General features: G+C 40.4%; 1 protein-coding gene across 1 annotated transcript in view; it reads right to left on the bottom strand.

Annotated features, from left to right (window-relative positions):
- Window positions 1–1,329: 1,329 nt before the first annotated feature.
- Window positions 1,330–11,231, bottom strand: part of MAP3K5 (mitogen-activated protein kinase kinase kinase 5) — a 348,691-nt gene continuing 338,789 nt past the window's right edge. Inside the window, exons 27-30 of the mRNA XM_006884955.1 lie at window positions 9,035–9,147; window positions 7,671–7,783; window positions 2,782–2,858; window positions 1,330–2,068 (exon numbers count right to left, since the gene is read on the bottom strand). Of these exons, the coding sequence (XP_006885017.1) occupies window positions 2,008–2,068; window positions 2,782–2,858; window positions 7,671–7,783; window positions 9,035–9,147 (364 nt within the window). The 3' untranslated portion in view covers window positions 1,330–2,007. The remainder of the gene's footprint in view (window positions 2,069–2,781; window positions 2,859–7,670; window positions 7,784–9,034; window positions 9,148–11,231) is intronic.

Below are 11,231 nucleotides of genomic sequence, written 5' to 3'. Positions count from 1 at the left end.
TCATTCTTCCCCTCCTAGGGTCACCGTTGAAGATCCCTGCACCAATTGAAAATGAACACAGGATATGAACAGACACTATACCAAAGAAGACATTCAGATGGCCAACAAGCACATAAGAAATGTTCAAAATCCCTATCTCTAAAAGAGATGCAAATCAAAACAACTATGAGATATTATCTCACCCCAGTAAGAATAGCAAAATTTAACAGAACAGCAAACAACAAATGCTGGTGAGGTTGTGGAGAAACTGGAATCCTTATTCACTGTTGGTGGGAGTGTAAAATGGTGCAGCCACTATGGAAGGCTGTATGGCGCTTTCTCAAAAAGTTGCAAATAGAAATACCATTTGACCCAGCAATTGCACTACTTGGATTAGACCTCAAAGAAACTATAGCCACCATCCAAGCAGATACATTCACACCCATGTTTATCATGGCTTTGTTCACAGTAACGAAGAATTGGAAACAACCTAAGTGCCCTTCAACAAATGAACGGATAGAGAAGCTCTGGAATAGTCACACAATGGAATACTATGCTTCATTGAAAAACAAGGAACTTATGAAATATTATTCAAAATGGGTGACCCTGGAGGACATTATGCTGAGTGAAATATCTCAGACACAAAAGGCCAAATATTGCATAGTGCCACTTTTGTAAAATGGGACTGACATTGGGGTTTGGGGAGACTGAGAAAGATGGGATAAATTATGTATACTGCATTGAAAAAGATGAGGGAGAAAACGGTTTAAAGGGGATATATAATTAGGTATTTTTGTCATGACAGGAGTCCAGAACGAAGGCTGCTATGTGGAGTGGACTTGAGGGGAGGGATTGTACAGTAATGAAAGAATTTTTCTTTTACTTTTCAAAGAGAGGAATGAACTGGAGGGGAGGAGTGGGCAGGGAGAAAAGTGCAACAATGAATGACTGGAAATCCAAAATCTCTGTAAATTTTCATTAAAATTAATAATAATAAAAAATTTAAAAAGAAAGCAAAAAACCACATTCCTCCTAAAACAACAGCCCCCCGCCCCTGAACTAAAATGAAACAAATAAAATGTAATGTTTTCCAATGGATATTATGAGCTAACCCTTTAAGGTACACAGTAGTCAGTGAAGGTATCTTGAGGAAAATATACTTTCTTTTATTGTTTCTTTTCTTCATCTCTCTTACCCTTGAACAACTTGGTTATCAGCTGTTCTCTGGCAGCTTGAAGAGATGAAAGTCTACTTAATGTCATAGAAGACGTGTCTAGATATTGACACCCCAATTCATCTTGCTTGACAAAACAAAATGATAATCCTTTAGAAGATATCAAAACATTCGGCTGAAAATCATTTTTACTTTTAGAGTACATATGACACAAAGGATAGCTTTAGAACAAGCTAACATTACTATGATTCAGGCATGTGCAACTGGTACAGTTCAGTAGTAACATAAACGACTCAAATGAATGTACTGTAGGCCAGAAACTTAAATTACAAAATATAGTCAATATTACAATTAATACAGATGAGTAAAAACCATTGCTCTCAGATTCTGCACACTTCAAGAAAAAGCTTTATACAATAATTAAAGTTCTGCATTCTTATTCAGATTATTAGCACATATTACAAACACACAAAAGCCTAAAAAGTTATGGTCACATTTTGGTTTTGTTCCAGTGATTCACAATCACATGAAATGTTCTGTTTCGTGTGAAATAAACATTTGGCCGAGGTGTGGTAGCTGTGGAGTTAAAAATATTTCCATGTTAAAAAAAAAAAAGTTTAGGCAAAAATAATCCTGAACATTCTTTGAAGAGAGTCCTTCTGAGTTATAGAAAGAAAAGCCGTTAGGAAATTTCAGTGTGTTGTCTCTTTTGTTTAAACATTAGTAAACAAATACTGGATTTAAAGTGCAGCTTCTTCCTCCTCTCCCTTCGATTTTCCCCTCCCTCAAAGAAGATTGGTTCTGTATTAATTTTTAGCATCTCCACAGAAGGCTCGACACCAGTTGTGGGACTGTCAAGGCTGCTTGGCTCGAAAGTCAGCGATGGCTTTCCACAGTGTGCACAGCATTCCGCCTCTGTTGAAAGACACAAGAGCAAAGTGAAGGGACAACCGAGTTGAACATAGCAAAGTGGCTTTTTCACTCTCAGCTGCTGACCAGCCAGAAAATGAAGATCCCAAAGTTTTATCAGTCACGATGCAGCCTTTGTGTTTATTTTTCTCATCATCTGTCCCTTTCATTCCTTTTTGACTCCCACAAGCTACTAGCTCTCAAAGCATCATTTTAAATGTTCAGTCCTTTAATAATGTGCTCTTAGAGAAAGGGGCCTAAGCAGTAGATATGGATATGCTTGGCCTATTGATTATAAGAAATATGTTAGATTACTACCAGGGCTTTGGCTAGCAAATCAGTGCTTCATCCTAATCGTTTTAATAAGGATAGCACCATCATGAACTGAACGAGAGCTTTAGAACTAGAAGCTTTAGAACATCTGCATGGCATTACCTAAACTTATTATTAAAGCTTTTATTAATAAAACTTATTATCAGGTGATTTACATTTACTAATACAGAAATATTGGTTATTAGATCACCCAATAAAAGCTTGGGCCAGCTTCCCCAGTTTAATAGGAGCAATTGAAGCCAAGAGAAGTTAACTTGCTCAAGATGTGACCTAGTTAGTTAGGGACCCAGATAGGGGATTGGGGTGTGGAAGGGAACACTAGTCTTTTAATATTTCAGCCCAGTGCTATTCCCATCAGGATGACTTAGCAGAAAGCAAAGTGGTACCTTAGTCGCAGGCATTTCAAATCCTCACGTGTCACATAGTAGAGAACATCCACGAGTGTATAATCCTCAGCCACAAACTGTAGAGCAAGGAAAATATGCACAAAAGCAAGATTGTTTTATAGCCTTTTAACAAATAGCAAGTGGTCCAGAATGTAAACAATGATATGAGAAAAAGCATCTAAATCATCTCAAGAAAAATTTTTTTAAAAAATTTAATCTTGTAGAATTATTAGGGGACCCAAACGAAGCCCTAGTGCCCTTGAATAGATAGATTCCTACACAGGGTGACTCTTCAGTTTCAAAGACAGTCAGTCTTTCTGGGAGGAGGCTCGCCCATCTTTCTCCTAAGGAGTGGCTGGTGGATTCAATCCACTAACCTTTGGGCTAGCAGCACATGTAACACTAGACTACCACAGCTCCCTGCCTACTCCAAAATCATCACAAAGAAACACACCTGAATGATACCCAAATGCATAAATACTACAGATGACTCCAATTTTCAAAATGGTTTTCAAATTACTAGCTCGCTGCTGTTGGGAGGTTCTGTCAGTCGACTCCTGCTCATAGTGACCCTGTGAACAACAGATCAAGCCTTGCTATATGTTCAAGCCTAGTGCTGCAGTCATTCTGTTTCTGCGTACTGCTGAGGGGCTTCCTCTTGCTGGCTGACTCTCCACTTTTAAGAGCATGATGTCTTTTTCCAAAAATTAGTGCCTCCTGACAGTCACATTTGTTAACTATGTTCGTACTTAAGAGGTTTGATGCTAGATAGCTTCACTTGATTCAACCGGAAGAAAAAAAAGTTCTTGGAAAGATACTGCTTACGCTTAATTTCTAAGTTTATTTTTCCCAGATAATAAGCGTGGTTTGTTATGTGCTGGCCAGTTGCCTATGACTCACCACAACACTATGCACAATAGCTCTGAACCGTCCCCTATCTGGAGTCAATCTCACTGTCTCCCACACCTACCTCCACTATCCCAGCTACCGTGTCAATTCATCTGGAGCTGTCTTCTCCTGTGCTGACTCTTTACCCTTCGAAGCATGATGTCCTTCTCCAAGGACTGGTCTCTTCTTGCAACATGCCCAAAGTATGTGAGAAGGTACTTCAAAATCTTTGCCTCCAAAAGGCAACTTGGTTTCACCCTCTCCAGGATGGACCTCTTTGTTCTCTTAGCAGTCCATAGTATAGTCAGTGCTCTTCTCCAGCACCACAACTCAAAGGCATCAATTCTTCTTCTATCATCCTTAGTCACTGTCCAGCTCTCAGATGCATAGCAAGTAACTGAGAAGAACTGGAACAGGGGTACCTTAGTCTCTAGAGTGACATCATTGCTCTCTGGCACTATGGAGAGGTCCCTGATGGCAGATTTACCCCGTGAAATTTGTCTTTTGATTTCCTGGCTGCCATGAGTGTTGACTGTGGAACCAAGCAGGCTGAAATTGTTAATCTCAATCTCTTCTCTATCTATCATGGTAACTTCCTGAAGTTAATGTCACAACCTTAGTGCTGGCAATTTTAACAGAAGCTTTTATGTTAAAAACTAGTACTAAGTGTGGTAATTGAGTGGATCATCAGTTACTCCCTAATTGTGAATCAAGGAAACGTGGAGGTAGAATGGGTTAAGTGTCGAGAAGCTACCAAAGCAGGGTGAGTGTAAGTCAGCACCAACCCCACACCAGTAGGTTAACTGTGAATTAAGTCTAAGTTAAAGGCATAAGCATTTTGGGGAATTTTACTAGATGCGTTATTTTTCATTAAGTAAGACTGACTTATTGAACTGACTGATACCTGATCTTTCAGTAGAATGTCAGAGGCCATAAAGTAAGTGAATTGTTGAAATTTATTTGGGAGTAATTTGTTAACTTCAGACTTCTAATGAAAAATGAAATTTTATTTAGTGAGCCAAGAATTATCAAGTCAAAGGAAAAGGGAACCATTATACCAAGTTATTTTTTTTTCACTTAAATATGTAACAGGAATTTGAGTATCTACAGATGGTTAAAAGAATACACAAGTTAGCTACATCTTGGTAAAAATGCTGCCTGAATGCTTCTTGGAGGCAAGGATGGTGAAGCTTTATCTCACATACTTTGAGCATGTTGTTAGGAGGGGCTAGTCCTTGGAAAAGGAAATCATGTTTGGTGGGTAAGTGAAAGATGACAACCCTAGGGCAGAAGCAATGACACAGTGACTGCAGCAGTGGGCTCAAGAGTGTCAGAGATGATGAGAATGGCACAGGAGAGGATGGGGTTCAGATCTGTTGTTTATAGGTTTGCTATGAGTTGTACTCAACTCAATGGCATCTAATAACAATGTAACAGAGAGATTTACTGATTTACTTTATGAAACAGAAAGTAATAAAACTTCTTTCTTATGTACATTGGTATATAATATATATGTCAGCTCAAAACAGAACTGTTATTCATGCAGATTATTCAGATCTACATGGAGGAAATGGACTATGAAACCAATAATATGGTTTAAACAGAAGTAAAGGATCCGTAACAAGAGCCTACTGAGCCAGTTCTCAGAGGCCTGTTATTTCCTCTTTTGTTCACAGGAACAGGAGAGTGGTCAGGTCAGTTGTTCACAGGGTCACTGTGAGTCGTAGTGGACTCAGTATCACCTAACAAAAACAAGTGAGGCACTGGCTAAAGCACTGGCTGCTAATGGAAAGGGTGGTGGCTTCAACCGGCCAGCTCTGCCTCAGGGGAGTGTGGCCTTCTGCTTCTGTAAAGAGTCCAGCCCCAGGCACTCTGGAGGGCAGTTCTGCCCTGAGAGGTCCCCTCTGGTCTGAATGGAACAAGATTGGCTACGTTTTAAAGGAGTCCTGGGAGTGCGATGATTAAACCAGCTACAGATACGTAAATGATTATAACTGACTAGCAGCTTTAGCGCCTCAGGAGAAAACACCTGGTGATGTGCATCCCTAAATACCACAGCTACTGCAGCTCTAGGAAGTCCTGGTGGCACAGAGGTTTAGTACTTGCTGAGAATTGAAAGGTTGGTTATTTCAATTCACCAGCTGTTCTTTGAGAGAAAAACGTGGTTGTTTTCTCCCACAAAGACTGCAGCCTTGAAAACCCGGTGGGGCACTTCTTAGTCACAAAGGGTCACTATGGGTTGGAACAGACTCACGGGCACACAGCAACATCAACATATAAAAAGTGCTGATTTCTGGCCATGGAGCTTTGATATCCTAGTGGTAAGGAATGGTGCTGCCATCCTGAAAACACACAGTTCAAATCCACGAGCTGCTCCATGGGAGAAAGATGGGCAGTCTCCTCCCATGTGATTTCCTGCCTCTGAAAACCTGCTGGAGGGTCAGCTAAATGTCAGTCCCAACTCGATGATAGATGACCCCAACAACAAGTAGTCACTTCCCAGTGGAGTCTAATACTGTAGCAAGAGAATGAAACAGTTAAAATACAAAGCAATTAGAAAGAAAAGAACTTTTGTTTTAGTTGTCTTAATTTCCCCCTACTCTCCCTATTTCATTTCAAACACACAAAAGCCTTTAATGCAAATGGTTTTGCCTGTCTCATAGTCTGCACCTCTGCTTTCTCCCTCCACATCTGCATCGCCAAAGCATGCACACAGTGGGTCCATTGTACACCTACATATTACTTTAGACCGCAGTCAATTCACTGTCTTCTCAGAGAACTTCCTTCACCTCTCCTTGTGTCATTACGTCTCTTTCCTTCATATAACTTACCCATTTACATTCTACTTTTATCAGTGGAATTATTTAATGACTGTCTTCCTATCCTCGTTTACAGATAATAATCGATAGCATACTGCATTTGGCATATTGCTACAAAGGCTCTCTTTAAAGTGAAAAAAAAAAAGCAGCAGCATGTCAGATTGAAGGACTAAGGTGCACCTGGCCCAAGCCAAGGCATTTTCAATAGCTACATAAACCTGCACAAATTGGATGATGAATAAGGGAAGACCAAAAGAGGACAGATGTGTTCGAGTTATGGTGTTGGTGAAGAATACAGTATGCCAGAAGAATGAATACATCTGACTTAAAACAGGTAGGACCAGAATGTTCTTTAGAAGGAAGGAGGGTGAAACCTCGTGCCACATACTTTGGGTGTGTTATCAAGAAGGCCCAGTCCTAGAACAAGGACATCATACTTGACAAAGGAGAGGGTTGGGGAAAAGAAAGACTGGCAGAACAATGGATTAACGTAACGATACAACAGTGCACTTCAAATCCTAAGGGGGGGGCACAGAACTCGACAGCATTTACATTCTGTTGTAAACAGGGTTGGTGTGAGTTGCACTGGACTTGCCAACCCCTGTGTGTCGATTTGCCGTCTTTCAGTCTGTCTTACTGTAGTGGCTTGCATGTTGTAAACAAATTCGAGAAGCTGTGTCACTAAGCATTTTAAATACCAGCAGGGCTCACTCGTGTGGATAGGATTCAACCGAGCTTCCAAACTAAGACAGGGGAGGGAAGAAATGTCTGGAAGTCTACTTCAGAAATTAGTAAATTAAAACCTCACAGATAATAACCGAACATGCTCTGACTGACTTACTTGGGATGTGTCTCTGAGGGACTTGATTACTATAAGACGGCATCACGTTTTGTGAAGCGTGCATGTGGTCAGGGAAGGCTCAAGAGCCACGGGCCAATCAGATATGCTGGTGATGAGGAAATGATGCAGAATCAGGACAATATTTTGTCTGCTGAACACAAGGTTCACATGAATCGGGGTTCACTACGGTCTGGCCAGCTAGCTATTCTAGTACGCAGCCCCAGCAGGCCATGACTGGGTTTCATTTACTCTGTGCTCAGCCTGGAGCTCAGTCTGAATGCTGACAGTCACACAGCATTATGGGATGAAAGAGTATGTGCCACACAGGTAGTATTGTTTACCCGGCCGATAGTGTCTTCATCAGCTCCGTTTTCTCTCAGCCAGTTAGTAAGTTCAGGATCTTCATTATTTGTGCCAGGAGAATTCAGGCGACCCCCAGGTAACCCAGGAATGTCTAGAACCGAATGTGGAGAAGAATTCTTAGTCTCACCTGATACAGGGTCACAGTCAACAAGTTTTTACTGATTCTTTCAATGGTTTGCTCTACCAGAGGATGACAGAATCAAATCTGTTTGGCAGAATAAATTGTAAATGAAACTCTTGAAAACTAGCTATTCTGCTAGTAAATGGATAGTTAGAGGCCATGATGTAATGATCTCTTAAATCTTTAACATTATTTTATCATTTCTTATCAGTTCCCTTTGTGGACTAAAATTGTACTCTGAATTTTTTTATACATATATGCAGACGATTATAAAACTATTCCACTACCAATCCAAAGGCATGTGATTTAAATCCACAAGCTGCTCCGAGGCAAAAGATGGGCAGTTCTCTTCCTGTGAGATTTGCAGCCTCTGAAAACCCACTGGAGGGTCTGCTATGAGTTGGATTTTATGGTATATAACTGTAAGAACCTCTTTTTCCACTATTTATAATACTTTTGAAGCACCACACATCTGAACAGTTGTGAAGATTTTTCTCTAAAATGACTAAATATGATTTCCCATAAACTATTTGTCATATTCAATTTCTCACAGAATAGATTGTCTCAAAGTTCCAACCTGTGATTTTTTAAATTACTCTATGTCTATTCTATGCAAACGTCTTCAAATTATAAGGTGACAAAAAGAGCCTACACAGAAAACAAATGCAAACTTATATCCCAAAAAATCCCTAAGCTCAGAATTATTTTATTCTTGGAAAGTCCTTATAAAATCTTCAAAAAGAAGTCTTAGTTACACATTACAAAGGCTTGGTGATAGCCAATCTCGGGAAAATAGAATGATGCATCATCTATTTTTACTGTACTTATAAGAAATAGACTACAGTTAAAAATTGAGCCTTTTTAATGCATTGCATTAAAATGAAATCTCTACGTGTAGCTGTCACAAATAAAAGATGCCGGCTCACTGGCTCCATTCTCCCTGACAGCCTTGCTGAGCACAAGCACTTCAAATTTTCTGCTACTTACTTACTGCTGGAACTCTGGTTAGGCCCTTGTCTGTTAATTAAAAGGCAGGCAATAAGAACTTGCTATCTATTCCTTGGAAAACAGGCCTGGCAATCTGCTTCCATAAAAAAATTACAGCCAAGGTAAGGCTGGTGGTGGTCATCTCTGTACGGAGGGGTAGTTATGGTTCAGAACTGACTCAACAGTGTCCACCATCTGCTGAGCACTATCACTGTGCATCCTTCCACTCTTTACCTTTCGGTTGAGACTTCAGCTTCAGGTGTTTAATTTCTTGTTCTTTTTCTTCAATAGCTTGATGAAGGAGTGCTTGTAATTCTTTCTCTTTCCGAACCAATTCTTCCAGTAACCTGCAGAGCAAAGTTAAATTGTTTGACAGGATATTAAAGCTGGAGTCATCCAGACATGAACTTCCCTGACAATAAAGCGCGCATGCGCGCGTGTACACACACACACACACACACACACACACACACACACACACACACACATCCTTAGCCTTTATGGAAATGCAAGTTCTGATTCAGGTCAGGAGTCAGCTATGAGTAGGTTCCAAATCAATGCTATATAACAACAACAATGTAGAAATATGTATCTTAGTGAGCTATACTTGTTTCTCCTCTTTTTTTTTTTAAAAAAAAAATACTAACAGATTCAGGAAATCCGAAAAAACCTGTTTCTGCTGCTGCTGTGTGTCCTGACAAAATGACACGTAGCCCTGGGCTCGTATCCTGGTTCAGCCACACACTTCCTGCATTGATCTTAGATAAATTACTTAACTGCTTGGGGCTTCAGTTTTCTTATTTGTTAAGAGGAAAAAGAAAACTTCCTGATAGATTACAGTGAGTAATAAACAAGAGGACTTAAGTAACTGAGCCAAGTGCAGAGCCTAGCATTTAAAATAAGGACTATCCTGTTCCCACTGCAGCCTGAGGCCTGGGAAGAACGTTCCTCCAACCCAAGGCTCCATCCTTAACCCAGGTACTATCTCTTTGTTATAGAAACAAAGGTGTGAGAGGAGTTTTTTTTGTTTGTTTGGTTTTTTGTTTTGTTTTGTTTTTTAAATCAAATAAAGCCTGTTGCTGTTGGGTTCATTTCCACTCAGAGCACCCCTACAGAGGATAGAGAACTCCCCCAGCACATTTCCCAAACTGTAATCTCCACTGAAGTGGTTTCCCACCTCTTTCTTCTATAAAGTGGCTGGTGCCAAATGACTTAATTACCAGCCTTTCGTTTGCAGCCAACTGCTTAAGCAACAGCCAGTAATGTTCCCTGTGAGCACCTTGGCCAGGAAAGTTCATAACAGAGTAAGATGCAGAGGTGAGACAGCAGTAAAACCTAAGGAAAGGCAGATAGAGAAAGCAAATATGGTAGACAATTATGGGGGTCAAATATCACGAACTGAAGGCAAAAGGGAGAAGGAGAGGCTAAAGGGAGGCTTTGAGCTACTCCAACACGACCGATACACAATGAAACGGAATGCAAACTCACTAGAGACTGTATATTCTCCATCTGCAATTTAAAAAAAGAACCCTTTTTCATCTGCAGGTTGTTACGTGGGACCATCCAGTCATTTCTGACCCAGAGCCACCCTGTGTGCAAGAGAACGAGGCACTGGTTGGCCCTATGTCACCCTCCCGAATGGCTGCTGAGTCTGAGCCCACTGTCACCTCTCACTGAGGATCAACTCCTTTTTGTTGACCCTCTATCAAGCATGATGTCCTGCTCCAGGGATTGGTCTTCATAACATGTATAAAGGTCGCAAGATGAAGTCTCCCAACCTTATGCCTAAGGAGCATTCTGGCTCTGTTTTTTTCTAAGACATCCTTGCAGTCCCATCATATACTCAATTCCTCCACAATACTATAATTCAAAGGCATCAGATACTTTTTTTGGTACTTTTGCATTTGTATTTGAGGTGACTGCAAACACTACGTCGTGGAGCAGGTACACCTTAGTCCTTACAGTGATGTCTTTACTTCTTAACACGTTAAAGAGGTCTCCTGACGCAAGTTCTGCCCAGTGCAGTATACTGCTGGATTTCTCACTGCTGCTTCTATAGGCATTAGAGATCCAACTAAAAGGAAATACTTGACAACTACAGTCTTTTGTCCATTTTTCATATAATACTGCTTAATGATCCAGTTGTGAGGATTTTTGTTTTCTTTATGTTGAGTTGTAATCCATACTGAAAGCTGAAGTCTTTGATCTTGATTGATTATTATTTCAAGTATTCTTTGCTTTCAGCAAGCAGAGTTGTGTCATCTGCATGCTGCAGGTTGTTATTAAGTCTTCTTCCAACCCTGATGCTGCATTCTTCATCATATAGTCTAGTTTCTCAGATTATTTGCTCAGTATTTAGACTGAATAAGTATACTCTGAAAATTGCACTGGAGTGCAGAGAAGCCAAAGCACAGGGAAGAATTCAAGATAC

The sequence above is a fragment of the Elephantulus edwardii genome, unplaced genomic scaffold (genome assembly GCF_000299155.1).
Source record: "Elephantulus edwardii isolate Elephantulus edwardi_28Jun2011 unplaced genomic scaffold, EleEdw1.0 scaffold00039, whole genome shotgun sequence".
Taxonomy (NCBI): domain Eukaryota; kingdom Metazoa; phylum Chordata; class Mammalia; order Macroscelidea; family Macroscelididae; genus Elephantulus; species Elephantulus edwardii.
The sequence above is the reverse complement of the archived record's forward strand: the minus strand, read 5'-3'. Positions and strand labels throughout refer to the sequence as shown.